This window comes from Podarcis gaigeae, assembly GCF_964106915.1.
Source record: "Podarcis gaigeae genome assembly, chromosome: 2".
In the NCBI taxonomy this organism is placed as follows: Eukaryota; Metazoa; Chordata; class Lepidosauria; order Squamata; family Lacertidae; genus Podarcis; species Podarcis gaigeae.
In genome coordinates, this window is record NC_139679.1 from 16,774,360 (window position 1) to 16,795,812 (window position 21,453).

The 21,453-nt window shown below is 47.9% G+C and overlaps 1 protein-coding gene across 15 annotated transcripts in view; it reads right to left on the bottom strand.

Moving 5' to 3' along the window:
• Positions 1 to 21,453, bottom strand: part of ZNF385A (zinc finger protein 385A) — a 190,292-nt gene that overhangs the window by 62,549 nt on the left and 106,290 nt on the right. The window contains exon 1 of one of the 15 annotated variants that reach the window (XM_083728982.1): positions 7,057 to 7,399. The exons of 12 other annotated variants lie outside the window; for them this stretch is intronic. Coding sequence is in view for 1 of the 3 variants with exons in the window: in XM_083728981.1 (XP_083585107.1) it covers positions 1,881 to 2,009 (129 nt within the window). In the remaining 2 variants the exon portion in view is untranslated. Of the gene's footprint in view, positions 1 to 1,629; positions 1,788 to 1,880; positions 2,459 to 7,056; positions 7,400 to 21,453 lie in introns of those variants that run through there. 2 more of the 15 variants (XM_083728981.1, XM_083728984.1) reach the window with 2 other exon arrangements.

The following is a 21,453-nucleotide window of genomic DNA, read 5'->3' on the forward strand; positions in this document are numbered from 1 at the left end:
AGAATGCAACATAAAGGTTGCATCTCAGGTAAAATTGAGATTTAGGTTGGGCTAGAACAGGGGTGGGGAGCCTTTTGACTCCTGCCTCCCATCACCCCCACCCAGCATGGCCAATGGTCAGGGATGATGCAAGCTGTGAGTCTGGAGGGCCACACATTCCTGGTCCCTTAGATACATTCTTTTTAAATCTTAAAATGCTCAAGCTGTAACAGATTATTATATCTACTGAAAAGAAGCCAGCCACAAAAACAACCCCTCCCCTATCCCGGTCCTTCCAACAATGTCCCCGTATAGGGCAGGGCCTTGGAATAGTTGCAAGTCAGCAATACAGACTGCAACTGCAGGGTACAATGCTGGTTTGTTTTTTTTTCAACTGGGATGAGCTGGCAGGCTGCCTATCACAGCAGCACACTGAGCCAGCAAGGTCAGAGAGCTGAAACTCTGCACAACCCCTTTTCCTCCAAAAGCAAGTTTGCAAAGCTGCAATTGGCCTGGCCTGTTCTTCTTCCAGGATCTGCCTTGCTCCAAGGGCACTTCAAGCCTTATTATGTTCCCCACTGGGCTGCAACCGCACAGAGCACTTCGAATGGGGAAACCAAGGCACAGCAGCTGCTCCTGGTTCCGCTGTGGCAGTGAAAGGGTTGGGATTCTGGAGTCACTTCTGCTACCCGCTGCACACTTGTTTGACCCAACATACCTCCATCCCTGCACTGGCTCTGGTAGTTAATCCCCGGACTCAAATAGAAGCCAACATGCAAGCACAGCATACTCTCAAAGTCGGGAACTGATTTCTCCGAAGCCCCATTTTGAGAAGGGAGACAGAGAAAGAGAGTGACCAGAGCACACTAAAAGCCCTAACTTCCACCCCAACAACACAGACCACCTTTAAATCCCATCATTGTGTAGGCTACTTTCTCCCTCACCTACAGTTTGCAAACAGGGGAGGATGGGGAGGCAAGGAATGTGAATTAATGGGAATTAACCAAAGGGAGCCCCTTACAGACTTTGTAACAGAGTTTACTTTTCTGTTTCATGCAGTTTGTTCTCAGACTGCAGCCAGTCAAGTATGAATAGGTAAAGGGTAAAGGGACCCCTGACTGTTAAGTCCAGTCGTCAACAACTCTGGGGTTGCGGCGCTCATCTTGCTTTACTGGCCGAGGGTGCCGGCGTTTGTCCGCAGACAGCTTCCGGGTCATGTGGCCAGCATGACAAAGCTGCTTCTGGCGAACCAGAGCAGTGCACGGAAATGATGTTTACCTTCCCGCCAGAGCGGTACCTATTTATCTACTTGCACTTGACGTGCTTTCGAACTGCTACATTGGCAGGAGCAGGGACTGAGCAACAGGGGCTCACCCCATTGCGGGGATTCGAACCACTGACCTTCTGATTGGCAAGTCCTAGACTCTGTGGTTTAACCCACAGCACCACCTGCATCCCCCAAGAACGAATAGGACATCATATAATAATATACTACCACCACTATCACCAAGGAGCAATTGCAGGGAGAAAATCCAGGAATCTTGATACCCAGACTAGAATCTCCCCACCCCAAAAAGCCACCCTCTGAATATGAGTTACGAGGACTCACTAGTGGGGCGCTGCTGCTGGGCTCCCATCTGGCTTGCTTACTGTCTTCCCAAAGGCATCTAGCCTGCCACTGCGAGAACAGAACCCAGAACTCCTTGTCTGCTACTGGAGTAACACACCTCTCCCAGGAATGCAGAATGGATCTGGAGTTCTCAAAATATGCCCACCACCCTGCGTGAGCTCCACTTCCGAATAGCCTTTTTAACTGCCCTGACACCCTTCCAGGCAGCTGAAACTGACCACACCACCCACCTTCTCTGTCCAACCATTCAGAAGACGCTCCGGTGCCCTACCTTCCATTCATCCATCTTCCTGCCTGCCCCCCAAATGTTTGCTCTCAAGCCAGGTTTGCAGTGCTGTACAAAGGACAGGCAGCGGCAGCAGTTCTCTGCAAAACTGATGTTCCCCACTCCGGGGTCCATAAACCCAGGGGCATGAGCACAGGCGTCGGCTTCATTCAAACGCTTTAGCAGGAGCCGGGCAAAGCGAGAGGCTCCTGTGAACTCTGGGATTTGGAACGGCCAGCACAATCAATTCGGCAGAGAGCAAAGCTAGCCTGGGGACAGTTCCCGCCTGCTTCTCTTTGATACTCTGCTGTGAAAGCAAGTAGCATGTTCTCTTACTACACGTACACACACACACACACACACACACACACACACACACACATGCCTGGAGAGCTCCTCCCCAGAAGCAGCTGCATGCCCAAGAGCTCCTTGTTGTGAAAGACGATTTAAGCATGTCTCATTATTAGATGCCTTTGGGCTCCCCAAACTTTGCAAGATGATCCTAGGAGAGCTGGCAGCCAGCAATCTCCTGCCCCGCTCCTTCCCAAACCTCATCCCCTGTCATGACAAGCGAGCAAGCAAGGATGGCGATTGTCTCAGTCTGCCTGCGCTTGGCTGCAGGCAGCCTGCAGTATCTATTCTGGAGCACAGAGCTGGCACCCGCTGGGTGGGGATGTAACTACATCTTGTCATGACATCCAACAAGCAGAAACCCCGCGTTCAGCAGATAACAGCTCAAAATAATACCCAAGCCATAAATAGCCCCTGTGGTCTTAGCATCTGACCCTGTGGGCGGCCCAGGACAAGAGGTAAGGACTTTTTTTCTTTCTTTCACTTTTTCTTTTTTAAACCTTCCTGGACTTGAGAAAGGAACAGGCCCCTGGGGTGGTAAACCTGTGACACTTCAGAACGCAGGTGAGGGCTCACGTGGCGGAACGTCTTTTGCATTGGAAAAAAAAATAGTCCCGGCACATAGTAAACTAGCATGTTAGGGAAAAGGGGCGGCTGGAGCCCTGCTCCCTAATATGATAGTTTTCTATCATGCAGGTGGGGGGTGTGTGTAGAGGAAATCAGTCATGTGAGCCTTTTCCTGTAGCTTGAAGTGGTAAAGCCCAGATACACATACAGTAGTTTGTACTAAGGTTGTGAGCTAAGTCACAGATGTACACCTCACTCCAGTCAACCTAAGGAATTGTGCCTCCCTCTTCAGGGAGAGGGGAGAGGTTCCACCACAAAGGTATGTGTGTGTGTGTGTGTGTGTGTGTGTGTGTGTGTGTGTGTGTATAATGACACCCAAGCTCCTCTGTGTTCCCAAACCGCCACAGTCTGCTTTTCCAAACATCATCCATTGAGCATTCTCACACCAGTTTCACAACATGTCCCGCCTGAATACACAGTGTACCTTCTAGAACTAAAAGACTCGATGCATGGGGAAGACAGTGTAAAGGAGGGTTTTTTTAAAAGATAGGGTGGGAATGACAAAATAGTGGCATTCTGCAGCCTGGGAACTTGAATTCCCAGCTTCGAAGAGGAGCAAAACCTCGTAGGGAGCATCTATCACAGAAAGAGATTAATAGATTGGAAATTGAGAGTCTATTACTAGGTGAAGACCAGGGTTTGTGTTCTAAAGGCTTCTGGCTATTTACTGTGTATACCTAAGAGAAAGCAAGGGGGAGACAGGCTTGAAGCTGGTCATCTTGTTTTCAGTTTTGGGAGAGGTGTAGTACCCAGTGGGAACTAAGTTTCTGCAAACTTCTGAATGCCAAAATGCACTTCTACAATTGGAGGTGCACCTGAAAAGGTTTACTTGGAATATAAGCAGGAGCAGGAACTACCCACCCTCAAAGGAGCTCACCCTCTTTTGTTCCCGTTCAAATCACTGTTGTGAGCTTGCCTTCTGGATGAAAAGTGGAGCGTCCAGAGGAGTGACTCATAAAGAGAGATGCAACATATAGTTTACTCTGAAGGTGAAAAACTGCTGCAGTTCTAGCACAAGAGATCTGATCTCTCCCTAAGCAGAGAAGCAACAGCATCCCAGCCCCTCTCCACAGAGGTTGACTCAGAGAAATAAGGTCAGAGCAACAGATCATGCTAAGATGCAGTGGCAGCCTCCTCAATGCAGAATTCATTCTCAAATAAATTTATCACTGGGCACAATTCGGGAATTACTAGATGTGGATGTGTGTCAAGAGAGCCAGGGCTCCTGGGAAGTATTGGGTGGAGCAAACCAGGATTCCTTGGTTCTGCCTTGAAATATGGAAAATATTTTGACATTTGACATCCTTCCGCAGGGCCTGCAAGATGGAGCTGTTCCGCCAGGCCTTTGGTCAGGGTTCAGTCTGACTCATTTTGTATAAGACCAAGCAAGAAGGAGGTTTCCCAGTCCGCTCACAGGTCCTTATAATATCAATGGAAACAGTTGGTCCTGGCGAGTATTAACCACTTTCAATTTTAACCTGAGGATTGTCATTTGTCCAGTTTTAACTTTAATTTTAATTTATTTGAATTAATTTTGGGATGCATTTTAATCAACTGATTGCTTGTTTTTATGCATATTGTATTATCTATATGATGTTAGCCGCTCTGAGCCCGACTCCGGCCAGGGAGGGTGGGGTACAAATAAATAAATTATTATTATTATTATTATTATTATTATTATTATTATTATTATTGGGATCTACTGTTGGGAGGTACAGCCTAGCTTGGGAGCCAGACTCGCCTTGCCTTGGGAGATAACAAATATCTATCTCTAGCACTACAAGGGTGAGATAGGGAAGCGAAATCAAGACTCTTTGGCTCAATTATGCAAACCTTTCCAGGAGAAAATGAAACAGGGTCCATACAGGTTGTAGGGGTTAGAAGTCAAGTTCCCTATTAGGTTTTTACCTCTGCCATTTTCTTTCCCTCTCTCCTCTCTCTGCTGCCTGGCCAGAGCATCATGAGATTGAACATTTTAAAATGCCAGGGATGAAAATGAACCAGAATTAGCAGGCCGTGGGGGGGGGGGGGGGAATCAAGCATCAATGAAGAATAGTGGCAGGAAAGCCAGCTGCCAGCTGAAAGGCTCAGAAGAGGGGCAGGGAATGTGCGACAGTTCCTGGGAAAGGGGACGAGAGGGTGACAACAGGCCTGCAGGACAGGAGATCCAAGGCCCAGAGCAACAGCTCCCAAAGCCATCCCTGCTAACCATGCCCCTGCTTCAGCATTCTGTGTGCAAAACCACAATTGGAAGAAGACGGGGTTGTTGTTCTTAGTAAGCAGGGCTGTTGGAGTCTCACAGCTCATCAGCCACTAAGGCTGTGTACGCGTTAACATCTTAAAATGCAGCTAGGTTGTTCTTTTTTTCTAAATTTGGATCCCAAATTGGGTTGCGGGGCGGCTGCAATGCATCAAATCACACTATTTCATAAGAACCAATGGGATAGAAAAGGATTGTGGCTAATGTCCTGCAGAGACTGCTTCCCAAACAAGCTGTGGGAGAGCTCGGGTTGGAAAGGGAACAGGAGAGCGTAAACAGCCTAAGTTGGATCATGGAGGTTGTAACCTAGGATCTGCACGTGTTCTGTGCACACAGCACAGCACAACATTTTGATTATTGGCTGTTTGGCACAGTCAGGCCATGACTAGGATTGAGCATAAAGGCACCTGTTTTGCTTTGGGAGCCAGGCACAAAATACTGTAGCTGAGAGATAATTCACAAGAGCACCCACAGTCCAAATGCTTTGACTGGAGTCAGAGTGAAACTCAGAGACGTGCGGCTGTTACTATCCTCCCTGTTTCAAAAGATCTACCGCCACCGCCACCCTGCAAATACATTATCCAGGATTTAGTAGGACTTTTTGCGGGTGTATGCCACAACTTGTCACTGGTGCAATATTAGCAGTGGTTTTTATACAGGACCACCTACAAATTATTCTGCTTTATTGGTTGTTCCCTGGTGCTTTCTTCCTAATGTTCTTGCGTGTTTGCTGCCTGGAGCGGCAGTTGCACTGCAGTGCAACAAACGGGGGGGGGGGGGGGGCGCAAAAGAAACCCGGATCATTAGTCGTATAGAAAGTTACAGGGTTTCCACTGGATGTGACACGAGGTGAACTGATTGGAAAGACAGCAGCACGTCCACCCTGAAACCTCTGCAGGCTCAAACAGTATTGAAAACAGAGGTGGGACGTGTTACTGCTCCGTACCATCGGAAGCACAGATCATGAACACACAATGAAAATGACATGTGGTGGGCCCCTCCAACGCTAAAACTCCAGACTGCCACCAGTTATCTACAGAGGGGGGCAGTAGTGTATCCTGTGACAGAGGGCCAAGAGGCTCTTGGGCTGTAACCCCAAACCCTGGGAAGGCAGGGGACAGGGAACCTGGTTAGCTCAGCTGGTTAAAGCCTGGTGCTGATAATGCCAAGGCTGCAGGTTCGATCCCCATGTGGGGTAGCTACATACGTATTCCTGCATTGCAGGGGGTTGGATTAGATGATCCTCAGGCTCCCTTCAAACTCTACAATTCCATGATCCTAAGTAGGCTGGACTGCAACCCCCCCCCCCCCCCGCCACTGGTCCACATCTGGAGGCTGAGACTAGATGAAAGAACCAGGGGGTGGCAAAACTGGGTCAAATGGATTTCAACAGATAACTAGCTACCCAGGAGACCCTTTCCTGCTCAGAAGGAAGCAATGCTACCTAGTGGGTAGAGCACCCCCTGGTTTTTCCCCAAGGCAGTGGTCTGAGGGTCCTTTTACCTGACTGTGGAGGGAGGAGAAATCCCAAGAGAAAATGGAGACGACCCCCCCCCCCCCGGCTCTGCAGAGGGATGGCGATTAAATGGTGAGGGGGGGGGTTACGACACGGCTTCTCCCTCTTCCAAGCATCCCTGCTTACAAACTCTGCTCCCTGCCTCGGAAAGCAACGGAGGGAGGCAAGAGGCGGGGGGAAACGGAGTCAGCGCAAGCTGGGAGAGGAGAACCGACTCCGGAGTACAGAGGCTGGCGGTGTTTTGCATTTCCAGGGAAGCGGTGCAGCTGAATGGACCAGAGTGCGCGCAGTGGGGGGAGTAACTTATTCCGTAGCCCCCGCCGCCGCCACCTACCTCTAGAAGCCCCTCTCCCCCGCACTTCGGATCTCTCGCGCCGCAACCCCCCCCCAAGCCGCTTAATCCGGATCAGGGCAGGCGCCTCTCTTACCCCGTGCAGCTTCAGTGCGCGCTGCCCGCAGCGGCCGAATCCCCCGGCGCATCCCGGCAGCCAGCGGAGAGAGTGCGAGCCGGGCGCCCGCCTCCCTTCCCCGGCTGGGGAGGAGCGACCGAAAGGGACTCCCTCTTTCCCTCCCCCCACCCCGGGGCCGGACAAGCCCTGCCGCCCCGAGAGCCGGCGGGCGACGGGAGGGGAGAATGGATGGGACCCCCGTAGCCCCGGCTAGAAGGGGGCGCCCTCGGGAATTCTCCCCTTCTGAATTTCCTTCCCTCGGAATCGCCAGGTGATCTATTAGTGATCTCCTCTTCCAACTCCACTAGGCAGGAACTGCTTTGAACCAAGCTCTCAGCCCCGGGACCCTATCTGCAGCGCAATGGAAGACAGGAGTGTTTCTAAGAGAGTGCAGAGTGCACTTCCGTCCGCCCCGGACGCGGGGCAGCTCTGATCAAATGGGGTTAATAAAATCCTAAAGAATATCATCATCAACAACAACCTTTATTACGGTCCAGAGACCCAACAAATCGTTACAAAGCAATACACAATTCACACAGCCTACCTCCAGGTTAAACAAGCATTTTGTTCAGAATAAAGGGCTCATTGGTTCTTGCAACCACCGATAAAAACTTGGCCACTGCTATGTTCTAGCGTTTGTCCGATCTTCCAATAGGAACCTGACATAGTGAGCCTCTAATTTTCCCGGGAAAGGTACCAGCAAGGGTAATCTCAGTTCAGCCCTGGCTTGCTCATATTTTGCACAGTGCAACAAAATATGTTTTATGGCATCGATGTCTTGAGCACACGGGCAAAGTCGGTCCTGGTAGGGAACTCCTAAAGAATAAGTAGTATTTGTGCCATGCAGAAAATATTCCACAAGCAACTCTGCTCCTAGGACGCCCCCTCCAATACCCCAATCTCAGAAATATATGAGAAGCAGCCCAGGTATTAGAAACTCATCTCAATATTATAGCTGGGGAACAGTGGCTTAAATAAGACAGTGTAATGTTTTGAGATCCTTATTTTCTCAGCTCATATTCTTTTCTGCCCATCTGTAATGAGCCCCAGAGGCTATTTTCAGTGCCAGTACTTTAGCATTGGAACATGGGCAGTAACCGGAGGTCACTGAGCATGTACAGAGCGTTTTCCCTTCACCAGTGAGATCGAGGCTATATGCATCTACAAGAAGTATGTCTCATTCAACTTCTGAGCAGCCATGCACAGCAGCCAGTGACCCAAAACCTTTGCAGGTGCCAAGGATACTGAAAACGGGATTGTGTGGAACTGCCCCCCCCCATACCATCACAAGCACAAATCATAATGAATGCACAATAAGAAGGGAATCTGGAAAGACCCTTACATATGGTTCTCAGGTTGTACCCTATCCATACTAGATATATTGTTAAATACAGAATAAAAAATAAAAATGCATTCCCTAGGTTGGGGCCCGGCAACCCTATTTAGAAAAGGTTCACAGCCTTTGATGCTACCATGACTATCACCACTAGCAGTCAAGCACTTTTAGGTCCATTTTACAGATGCGGAACTGATCAGAACAGTAACATGCAAGATAGATGCTTCCAAGATTATGGAATTTTTACGTGTGCACAGACTCGGGGGTACGAGAATGAAGTGTGCTTTCAGTTTCAACTTGTGGGGTGCTGGGGGAGGAAATGTGCCTCAGATATTAGAGTTGACAAGTAGTAATACTTTGGGGATTTGGAATTCCTAAAAGGACTGGCCCTGTGCAGATGCATTGCTTCCCTTCTCCTTGTGACTAGCTTGAGGAAAATGAAAGCCTGTGGAGTTAAGAAGGAGTTTTTGGTTAAAGGTAAAGGTAAAGGTACCCCTGCCCGTACGGGCCAGTCTTGACAGACTCTGGGGTTGTGTGCCCATCTCACTCAAGAGGCCAGGGGCCAGCGCTGTCCGGAGACACTTCTGGGTCACGTGGCCAGCGTGACATCGCTGCTCTGGCGAGCCAGAGCCGCACACAGAAACGCCGTTTACCTTCCCGCTGGTAAGCGGTCCCTATTTATCTACTTGCACCCGGAGGTACTTTCGAACTGCTAGGTTGGCAGGCGCTGGGACCGAGCAGCGGGAGCGCACCCCGCCGCAGGGATTCGAACCGCCGACCTTTCGATCGGCAAGTCCTAGGCGCTGAGGCTTTAACCCACAGCGCCACCTGCGTCCCAGTTTTTGGTTACCAACTCCCTATCTGCAATCTGAAGAAGTATATGATCCATTAGCAGGTCTACTACCTTCACTGTTGTCTGCATGTAAAAGTCCAGACTTATTTCACATTAGGGAGAGAGAGAGGGAGAGAGAAAGAGAGAGAGAGAGGGAGAGAGAAAGAGAGAGAGAAACTGGGCACCTTTATTTTAGCAGGCAAACTGCTTAAGGTATTTGTGCTACAAGGAGAGTTAAGTGACTTGAGTTAGCAAATCACTTTAAAAAAAGCAAAAACAATTCAAACCCTAAAAGGGAGAGAGAGAGAAAACTCTTTCAGTGTAAACATTTTAACCGGGATGTGATTGGCAGGTGGGCTTCAAAGGACCATTTCACAAGCACCAATCATTTCACTGGAACCAGCTGTTGGAGCATTAGTGAAATGAGGAACAGGCAACTCAGATGCAAAGATGGGCAAGCCCTGTGTGCTCTGCAACAGGTGCAACCAGAACAGGTGATTGGGAGAAACCCAGCTCCTTACTGAATATACACCCCAAAAAGTGTGGCAGGGAGGAGGAGGAAAGGGCTGCCACAATCTTTGGTGTAAGAAGACAGCACATTGCGCACCAGAGAGAGGGAGGGAGGGAGAGATCCCTCCCCCCTGCTTTCCATCTGTGAAATGTTGGGAGGATGTTTGCAGTCCTTGGGACAAGATACGTTTGTGACATGTGGCACTGTAGCAACAATCTCGTGAGGCATCTTCCATGCACCTAGGAGAGACACTTAATACACATGGAACAGCTAATCCACACCACATCGGATCTGCATAAGCGCAGCAGGCTCCTCCCCCTTCGCTGATATCTCATTACCGGGGATTTCACAAACATCCAAAGCTCCCAAAGGATTTCTTATCCCAAGTGAAGGCTGGGTGAGTGGGGGCCATAGAACCACACTTTCCCAAACTGAGCAACTTCCCCGCTCCCTGCTGCCAAAACCTTTTAGCAGCATAAGCATTCTGCGTGTAGAAATTAAACAGGTGAAACTTATCCTGTCCCTTATGATAGATGCCAGGAAGAGATTAACCTGGAGCATTTCTACCTTCTAGACAGCTGTTAAAGGCGCTAAAAACCTGCCAGGAATAAAAATACCAATGAAAATAATTTCACTCAATAGGTGACCGGTGTGCAAGGCAGACAATGGGAGCCAATGGGCAGATCCATCCTCTCTGTTGGTACCTTGCAGTGTCTAAAAGAGTGGTTCTTAAACTTGGGTCCCCAGTTGTTGTTGTTGGACTAGAGCTCCCATCATCCCCAGTTTGAGGTAAAGGGACCCCTGACCATTAGGTCCAGTCGTGGCCGACTCTGGGGTTGCGGCGCTCATCTCGCTTTACTGGCTGAGGGAGCCAGTGTACAGCTTCCAGGTCATGTGGCCAGCATGACGAAGCCATTTCTGGCGAACCAGAGCAGCGCACGGAAACACCATTTACCTTCCCGCCGGAGCGGTACCTATTTATCTACTTGCACTTTGACGTGCTTTCGAACTGCTAGGTTGGCAGGAGCAGGGACCGAGAAACGGGAGCTCACCCCGTCGCAGGGATTCGAACCGCCAACCTTCTGATCAGCAAGTCCTAAGCTCTGTGGTTTAACCCACAGCGCCACCCGCGTCCCTCCAGTCTGAGAAACACGGGTCTAAAACATGCACAGGGAACCTGTTGGACTCCAACTCCCATCAGCCCCAGCCAGCGCCCAGGGGTGATGGGAGCTGTAGTTCAACAAACATCTGGAGGGCCACAGCTTACCCATCCATGGGTTTACTTGCATGAATATTTTTTATTTAAGGCATGTAGATTACCCAATTATTTAAGGCATGTAGATAACTATTGCCAGTTGCCCTGGGAGTAGAAAGCATCCTCTGCCAAGAGCCAAAGGAGCAAGGAGTGCTGTGGCAGTTAAGGAGCTATATCTGAGGATAAAGACCACAGTTTAGAGGTAGAGCATCTGATTTGCATTCTGAAGGTCTCAGGTTCATACCCCAGCATCTCCAGTTAAGGACTCCATCCTAAAGCCCCAGTGAGTGTAGAAAATACTGAGCAAGAGGGACCAATGGTCTAAAGCAGTTTCCTCTATTCCTACCCAAGCAAGAAGACCAACAAGGAAAGACCAGAAGAGCTGCAAATGGGTATAAAGGCAAGTTTGTTCTAGTCTTGCCATTTTTTTACTTTGTAAGCTTGAAGGCAGGGCCTCTCTCTCTGTGCACTATTTTGGGAGACGGTATCTGGTATGAAAAGCAGGATAAAAATATAATTAAATCTCAGGATTGGGCACTTGATCAGTCAAGAAAGATATAGCCTATCAACTGGTCCAATAATGGCCAAGAATTTAAAGTATTGTTCTTGTTCTAATAAATGTTAATGCTTAATCACCAACAGACACTTGTAATAACTTTTAATGTTTCGTTGCAATGTTTTAAAACTTAAACAGCATTAAGGTAAGGGTTTGTTTTTTAAGAAAATAAAAATGTGAGCAATGTGACTGACCTTCTCTTTGTCTTTCATCCCAGAACACTAGTTTCACATTTTATTTTTTTAAAAAAGCAAAATAAAAGAAATTATCATTTCAACACAGCCTTCAAGACGTTACGCAACGTAACAGCAGGCCAATTCTGCAAACATCATGTATTCAAAGAATATTGATAATACTGGGCTGGTCAATTGAACAGCGTGCCAACCCTAATATATCAGGCCTTGCTCATGCCAGCATCTGTTTCATCTTAAAAGTCAGGAGTTGAATCCAGGAAATGTGCTTCCCAAGAAGAGTGAATTATCCACAGAACATAGCGGAGGCATTGTTGCAGCCCCTCTTCCATGCATACTATTTACACACATACTGGGGGCTCCCAAAGACGACTGCTCCATTAACTCAAGGGTAGTGGTGTTGATGTTGTTGTTGTAGTAGTAGTAAGATAAGGTACCATATTTTTCGTTCTATAGGATGCACCCGACCATAGGACGCACCTTGTTTTAGAGGGGGAGAACAAGAAAAAAAATTCTCTCCCTCTCTGTGCAGCACCCCTTCAGTGAAGCAGCAGGAGAAACGGAGCCCCTTCCATTTCTCCTCCCACTTCGCTGAAGGAGCGCTGTGCAGAGAGGGAAAGCTGCGCAGCGTCTCTCCAGCGAAGCAAAGCCGGGAGAGTGAGAGGGATCGGTGCGCACCGACCCCTCTTGCTCTCCAGGCTTCAGCGAAAGCAACGCCCCCACTGCGCTTCGGAGGCTTCGCGTTGCTATTGCTGAAGCCATGGAGCCTGCATTCGCTCCCTAAGATGCACACACATTTGCTCTTACTTTTTAGGAGGGAAAAAGTGTGTCTTATGGAGCGAAAAATACGGTATTTGCTGCCCTGCGGAGAACGATTCTGGGTGAGGCCGCTTCCAGACTCTGAAGCAGAGGTGGAGAAACTGTGGGCCTAAATGGACACCTTCCAACCCCAACCAGCATGGTCAATGGTCAGGGATTATTAGAGTCATGGTCCAAGGACAACAAAATCCTTCTTCACCACTGCTCTTAGGGGTCAAAGGCAGCGTGGAAGCTGTTTTCAGGAAGGGATGCAAGGAAGGAAGGAAGCAACGAAGGAGAGGGAGAACAGAAGAGTTTTGAGATGGTGACAGCTTGGAAGCGAGATTGGACGGGCCAGAAGGTTAATTCATCTTGGAAAAACGTTTCATCTTTGGGGAGAGCCAAGAGCAATTTTGAGAAAGTCTGTTTTTCTGTGCAAAGAGTACCGAAGTCTGTGTGTTCTGGTACTCTCTGGAATAAAGCAACGATATTCCCCGGAGGGGGCGGGGAATAGAAGAAGCTGGGGGGAAAGTCACTAAAACAGAGCACGAAAGATTCTTTGGCTAGTCCTGCCCCAGGACATCCTGATCTCCGCCCACCTTAAGTGTAGGGTTATTTGGGGCCAAACTTCATGTTACTGAAAAGATCCATGGTTAGATTTTCTGTCATGTTTATTTTTACTTAATGCAGCTGTGCGGAGGGGAGGCATTTGAAATATTATCACTGCTTCAATCAGCCCCCTCTCCCCAAATCCTAGCCCAAAGCTGCCATTAGATGATATCTGATCCCCCCCCCTCGCTTTTGCAGGGACTAATTAGCATTTTGCTAGGGAAGAGAAGATTTAGATGGAGGAAATTGGCAAGAAGAAAACAGTGCTGCCCCCTCCTCCTCCAGCTCCAAAAAAATATCATAACGCCCCATCTCTCCATGGTTGCATTTAAATATCAATCACAATAAAAACACCACTCTGGGAGATCTTGGTTGTGGATTATTTGCTTAATGTGCAGCCTTATTTTGACCTGGGGAAGCAAGTGACGAGAGAGAAAATGGAGGGCTCCTTGGCTTTTGCCAACGTGGGTGTTACACGGTATTGGAAACTCAGATACAGTGAGGGGGGGAAAGTATTTGATCCCCTGCTAAATTTGCCCATTTGCCCTCTGACGAAGAAATGACCAGTCCATAATTTTATGGTAGTGGCGCCTGCCCTGTGGAACGCCCTCCCATCAGATGTGAAGGAAATAAGCAGCTATCTTATCTTTAAAAGACATCTGAAGGCAGCCCTGTTTAGGGAAGTTTTTAATATTGAATGCTGTATTGTTTTTAACACTCGATTGGGAGCCGCCCAGAGTGGCTGGGGAAACTCAGCCAGATTGGCGGGGTATAAATAAATAAATAAATTTTTATTTTTATTTTTATATGGTAGGTTATTGTAGATGTAAATAATCTAATCACCAAATGGCACCTTTAACCTAGGCTGCGGTCACCACAATGGAAGGTGTAGGCACTGTTCTCCGCCCCCTAAGCGATTGTTGTTGTTGTTATTTCCATTTCTATTACCACCGTATATTTTAAAGAACAAATTTCAATGTGGTTTACAACACATTGTACAAAACATCACACAAAATGTTACAAAACATCACACAAAACAATCCAGAATAAAACTAATTCAAGCTTCAAGGAAAATATTTCAGGTCCTTCTCTAAGTGACATTTTGTTCTCCCAAGTTGCCAGGCTGGCATCTAGAGATCTCCATGTGATCACAACTGGACCTATGTTTTGTTTTAATTTTGAATAAAAAATATATATTAAAAAAACAACAATTGGACCCATGTCAGTTGCAAAACGCACCTGGCGCCTGGCTAATTTCAAACACTGCTGGTCTTACAAGCAATGTCTTAAAAATCAAGCCAATATAAATTCCAAAAAATATATCTATTGCAGGCCATTTTCACTGTGAGGTTATTAGAGGCATGTCAATTTCATTCTCAGGCAGGAATTCAGGACAAACAGGAAACCCAGCAGGGTGGGTGCCTTGCAGCCTAATTTCATATGACACGGAACCCGACTGCACGTGGACAGCTAGCAGGAGAGAAAACAGTACAAAAGGGGGTGGCGAGAGAAGCAAAGGGGGGCAACCCAACTCACGTTTGATTCTTTCTCACTGCTCACCGCAGGTTCCGGCAGCCCTCAAAGGATTACCTTGGAGGGAATGTGGGCCTCAGCAGGAAAAAAAGGAAAATTTTTCCACCCCTGAGTTAAACGCTGACCTCTCACAGTGAAGAGTCATCAGTGGGGCTCTTAATAATTGAGGTCTTAAGTGGCCTACTTAACTCACTAAAGGAAACAGCAGGCAAGTGTGGTTTTCTGCATCAGGTGCAGCGTGGCATCCCCTATAAAACCTGTGAAAGTCTTAGTCATCTTTAGAAGGACTGTATGGCCGTGCCATGGGGAGCCCCAAGTGTATGTGCGGTTTAAATACAAAGGGGGGGGGGGAAGGCTCCCATCCTTTAACAGCACAGATCCATTCCACTTCCCAGTGGGGAGGAGTTGCGGTGGACCGCGTGGCCACCCTCTCCCCACCGGGGGCGGGGGACTTTGTCCAATCCGCTGGCTGCGGGAGCCATGGCCGGAGCCGTTTAAACAGAGGAGTGAACCAGAGGACTTCCTCTTTGGCTCGCTTCCTCAATCACCCGCCCTCCCTCCCTATTTTGCAAGTTAGGCAATGACCTTGCTATGGATTTCAGTTGGTCGCCTTGGTTGTCCGAGGGGCCTGGTAGGAATTTTTCCACTTGGCAAACTGGCACTGGCCACTTGGTTTTCGCCTACCTCATAGCAATCGTCACAACTTTGTTAGGGTTGCGGTTAGGCATTGTTTGACCTTGTGTGGGGGAGGGGAGGTGTGGCCATCACCTGCCCCTCCATGCTTGAGGGTATTCTGTTAAAGGAATCCGGGGGTGTGGATCTTGTCTGAAGCCTGGTCGGGGACTAAGGCCATGCCACAACCCTGTCGTGAACTCCAGTAGGAGCTTGAGTTGGTTTGCATCGACAGGGCTCCCCCTACCGGTAGCTTACCCTTACTGGACTTCCTGCACAATGGGTATATAGTCAGGTCCAATCAATGCCTAAGCCAATACAGCTCACATTCTGTAATTTCTTTTTTTTACATAATATATTTATTGGCAGTTTTTTAATTTAGTTACAGTTCCAATAAACAATACAATATAACATATCTTTTAACATAGTCTTCTCAACTTCTTTGGACTCCTTCACATCTCCCGCTCCTGCGTTCCTAGCCAAGAAATTTTTTCCAGCAAATTTATCCCCTTATTTCGATTCTTATTATCTAATTTTCCAATATTATATCTCTAATTTTTGATATCCTTTATTCAGGTCTTAAAGAATTAAATATAACTTAAAATTTTTCCAAACATTTGTCTTTTCTTAAATTTAACTTATCTTCATATATCACTTCCTCTATCTCAATGGTGCCCAATTGTTTATATTCTAGCATCCTCCTTAACATTCATATAATTTACAATATTTTTGTAGATAAATCTTAAATTTCTTCCAGTCTTCTTCCAACGTCTCTTCTCCCAGGTCTCGGATTCTGCCGGTCATTTCAGCCAATTCCATATAGTCTGTCAATTGCATCTGCCATTCTTCCAGCGTGGGTAAAACCTGGGTTTTCCAGTGCTTAGCGACGAGTATCCTTGCTGCTGTTGTTGCGTACATAAAAAATGTTCGGTCCTTCTTTAACACCTTCTGGCCGACAATACCCAGAAGGAAGGCCCCTGGTTTCTTAGGGAATGGCTAAGGCAGCTGGGCATTCTGTAATTTCAATAAAGTTGTGGCCAAAATTTGCCCAATAACATAAACCTAATTATCTGTGTCCTTGTGTGAATTTTTCCAACGAGGGGGTGGCTGTGGGGTCTCAACACACAACATGGGCCAAATGTGCGATGGCTTGTATTTCTGGATTTCATGCATTTGTGCCTTTAAGGATAGAGGTATCTGGAGTGTAACTGACCAGTGCGGCTGTTTTTCCAGTCCCAGTGCTGCAGGGACAAGGGAAGCAGCCTTTGCAAGAATCCTCTCTTGCAAGCATTTCTTAAAAACCAAGGGTCTGGGAAATCTGAATATCACAACCAGATTCTTCAGGAGGAGGAGGAAAATGTAAACCTTGGGAACTCAGAGATGGGGGGAAGAATGTCAGAACAGGCCAAAGCTCAGGAAGAACAGAATAGCCAGAGACACTTGGCATTGTTCTTGATGGCTTATCTAATTTTAAAGACATGTTCATTGTATATCATGCAAGCTTTGGAGCTGCTCTGGATTCAGTTTACCCCTTAGCCACAATTCCTTTAAAACCAAGTGCTTTGGGGGACAGGGACGCGGGTGGCGCTGTGGGTTAAACCACAGAGCCTAGGGCTTGCTGATCAGAAGGTCGCGGTTCAAATCCCCGTGACGGGGGGGGGGGGCGCTCCCGTTGTTCGGTGCCAGCTCCTGCCCACCTAGCAGTTTGAAAGCAATTCGCCAGCGCAAGTAGATTAATAGGTACTGCTCCGGCGGAAAGGTAAATGGCGTTTCCGTGCGCTGCTCTGGTTCGCCAGAACCGGCTTAGTCATGCTGGCCACATGACCCGGAAGCTGCACGCCGGCTCCCTCGGCCAATAAAGCGAGATGAGCGCCACAACCCCAGAGTCGGTCACGACTGGACCTAATGGCCAGGGGTCCCTTTACCTTACCTAGATTGGTCTGGGATAGGCAGAGACAGGCTAGCTTTCTGCAGATTTTCTGTGGCATCACCAACTTGGTGTAGGGGAAAGGCCAACGGTGATGATCAATGTTTGAAAGGGAAAGCAAGGTTGTAAGTAGGAATGTTATTCCACACATTTAAAGCCAGGCCAAATGGTCAAATCTGGATTTCAAAAGGTGGGTTCCCACATTACGGTTTGAAATTTTAGTCCCCCCTCCCACCAAAAAAACCCATCATGCCAGCTCAGTGCAGTAAAACTTGGCTGGAAATTGCAGTAAAATTCCATGTAGCACTAAGGAGACTGTTCTATCAGTACAAGCTTTTCTGCTTGTCCGATGCAAGCTTACTTTCCAGGTGGCACAATGGGTCAGTGCACCTGACTGTTATCCAGAAGGTTGGTGGTTCGAGCCCAGGCCTGGGGCAGGATTCCTGCACTGAAGAGGGTTGGACTAGACGGTCCTCAGGGTCGTTTCCAACTCTGTGATTCTTTGAGTCTTATGACTCTGTAACTATCTCCCCTCTCCTCCCCCTGCACCCTGTTCTGAGGGATTTCCTAATCCTCCTGAATGGATTTGGAGGACACAGCGGGAAGAGGGGCAAATCCCACTGCACTAGCGGGAGTCCTTATGCAGGCTTCTGTGAGCAGAACAAGGTAGTTGAAAACCTCCCTAGTGGGAGAGACGGAAGCATAAAAAGGATTGGAATGATTCTTTTGTGAAATCGCTTTGAGATATTTGATGGGAAGCAGTTCACAAACGAAAGCAAATAAAGTCGAAAAATAAACCGTCAACAATCCATCTTAGCAAAGTGACAAGAGTAACGATGTTGAGAATGTGTTTCGTTTTGAGTTTCCTTGACGTGGGTGGGGGAGCTCAGTTTGCAACTAGGAGATCCTGGGTTCAAATCCGTGCAGGACACAAAGCAGCAGCCTCAACCTGACATACCTCTCAAGGTTATTGTGAAGGTAAAGACAATCAGGGGAGTCCTCCAGGACTACAGCTCTCATCATCCCTGGCCACTGGCTATGCTGGCCGAGGCTGATGGGAAATGGAGTCCGACTACATACGGAGGGCACTCCTTGAGTGGCAGGTGTGGAAGAGAATTCATTAAAAAGTTTACCTTCTCCACATTGCAGAGCTAAGCAACTCTACTATTTGCTTATACTGCTGCAAGAGAATTTGCTGCCCTGCACAGCGGGGTCCTGACTCTCTAAGGGGGACTCAGCCTGGGACAGATGGCCCTCCTGTTGCTCCTCATTTCCCAAGTATAAAGTCATCGCTGCCTGGACATCCGCCATTCCAGACAGATATGTCTGGAGAGCACCCACCATCCCAGCAGGGACATACAAGGGCTGTGGCTCCCCCTGCAGACAACACAGGAAGGAAACCCACTTCTTCCTTATTCTTGTACTTTTAATACATAAAAGGCTGAACTGGACCCCCAGCTCCTAAACCAGGTTGCTGAAGAGCTGCAGAACAGTGAGAACAATCTGCAGTGGGAGAAGCAGCAGTTTAACCCTTTACCCAATTCAAAACACTTTCCCTTGCAATGTAGCAAATGTGCATTTTAGGAGGGGTTTGGAGGGGGGAGAGGGGGGGGAATGTCAACCAAGAAAAGGGTTAATGGCCCACCTGCTGCTTCTCTGCTGCAAACCTTGCTCCCTCTGCCAGCGCTTCCTGGAATTAAAGCTTTAGGTATAGTCTAGCAGGGTTTCAGCCTGCTGATTACAGGCTGCAGACCTAATCTCTCTCTCTCAATCTATCGCTGTCCCTATTTCTAACTCTATCCAGATGTGATTTTGGAAGGAAGGTAGATGGGATCAAAATAAACCCCCAAGTCACTCTAAAGCAGGGGTCAGCAAACTTTTTCAGCAGGGGGCCGGTCCACTGTCCCTCAGACCTTGTGGGGGGGTTGGGCTATATTTTTGGGGGGAAATAATGAACAAATTCCTATGCCCCACAAATAACCCAGAGATGCATTTCAAATAAAAGCACACATTCTACTCATGTAAAAACACCAGGCAGACCCCACAAATAACCCAGAGATGCATTTTAAATAAAAGGACACATTCTACTATGTAAAAACACACTGATTCTCGGACCATCCGCGGGCCGGATTTAGATGGCAATTGGGCCGGATCCGGCCCCTGGGCCTTAGTTTGCCTACCCATGCTCTCTTGCCTTCCCTGCAATCAGGCAGTACAGCTTTCAGAGGGGTAGCAGTGCTAGGTTCTTGTAGCTAAAACCACCTAAAGGTTTGTGCACCTTCAAAGACTAATACAGGGTACCGGTAATTCTAAACTGCAGCTATGTGCATGATCCAGATCGAACACTGCTCCCATGTCTTCTCTACCAGCACTATTATAGGACTCAGCAATGTCATCTGCAGCACCAGGAGTTCATTTGTCTGCACATCTTTCAACAATATATATGTCGTCATCTGCCAGCAAAGTCCTTCTACAGGCCCATTTCTATGCAAAAGTTTAAATGGCAATATTGAGAAACCAGTGGAAGAATATTTCAACTTCCCAGGCCACTCTGTATCTGACCATACTGGGACAAAGGACCTTCAAAGGAAGACTGCAGCATGAAACTGCTGAATTGTAATTCCTCAAGAGGTTCTGTGCTATCACTAGCGGATTGAATCAGCACAATCACACTGCTTACGTTAATTGGCTTACCAATGCCAGGATGCCTGTGCTATCGTCACATCTGTGCCTGCCTGTTTGTTTTGTGAATGGCCACTATTAAGGATATAATCATCACCATCTGTACCCTCTGCTCCACTTCCTTTCCTTCTGACCGCACTGATTACAATTATACACACCCATATTCCTGCAGCTCGGAATAACACTTCATGCATCTGATTAAGTGGATTGTAGTCCAAGAAAGCTTATTCCATTAAAAAGAAAAATAGCCTTTAGGGAGCCAGTAGCCAGTACAGCTTCTCATCTCTCTCTCTCTCTCTCTCTCTCTGTCTCTCTCTCTCTCTCTCTCTCCAGCAGAGGTCACTCCAACATAGGCAAAGAGACCAAATGACTAAACACACCATCACCAGCTGAGAATACCTGCCTCCCTCCCTGCAGGAATGGGAATGATGGAGTCACTGCAAAAGAGCCTGATTATTGCTCTTTAACACATACACACGTCTTGGTTCCTAACCAATGACCTGAGCACAATCCCTGATCTCCAGCTCCCCCCTGAGATGGAGATGAGAACTCTCCACAAGGCGGCAAATCATTACCAGGCATGCTCACATGGTACTTCGTATCTTAAAGGCCAGGCACACATGCAGTGAAGAGGAGGCTGCCCTCAAAGGTGTACAGCAGGGACGAGAAACCGGTGGCCTTCCATCAGCCCCAGCCAATGGCCAATGGTCAGAGATGATGGGAGTTGTAGTCCAGCAACATCTGGTGGGGGTGGGGAAACAGCTTCCCCATTCCTGGAGAACAAGTTGAGTACTAGTACTACTATTCTTCTTCTTCTTCTTCTTCTTCTTCTTCTTCTTCTTCTTCTTCTTCTTCTTCTTCTTCTTCACCACCACCTATTTGTGGTACCAACCTGCCATTACAGTGGTACCTCGGTTTAAGAACAGTCCGGTCTAAGAACGATTTGGTTTACAAACTCCGCAAAACCGGAAATAGTGTCCTGGTTTGAGAACTTTACCTCGGTCTAAGAATGGAATCTGAATGGTGGAAGGGCACCGGCGGCAGGAGGACTCATTAGGGAAAGGGCGCCTCAGTTTAAGAATGGTTTTGGTTTAAGAACGGACTTCCGGAACGGATTAAGTTCGTAAACCGAGGTACCACTGTATTATTATTTTTTACTAGCCTGACAAGACAAACTGAAAAGCTAGCAAACTTCCAAAGCCAGCAAAACTCCCAAGCAAGGCAGTACATGTGAAAAGGATCTAGGAGTCTTGGTTGACCACAAACTTGACATGAGCCAACAGTGTGACGCGGCAGCTAAAAAAGCCAATGCAATTCTGGGCTGCATCAATAGGAGTATAGCATCTAGATCAAGGGAAGTAATAGTGCCACTGTATTCTGCTCTGGTCAGACCTCACCTGGAGTACTGTGTCCAGTTCTGGGCACCACAGTTCAAGAAGGACACAGACAAACTGGAACGTGTCCAGAGGAGGGC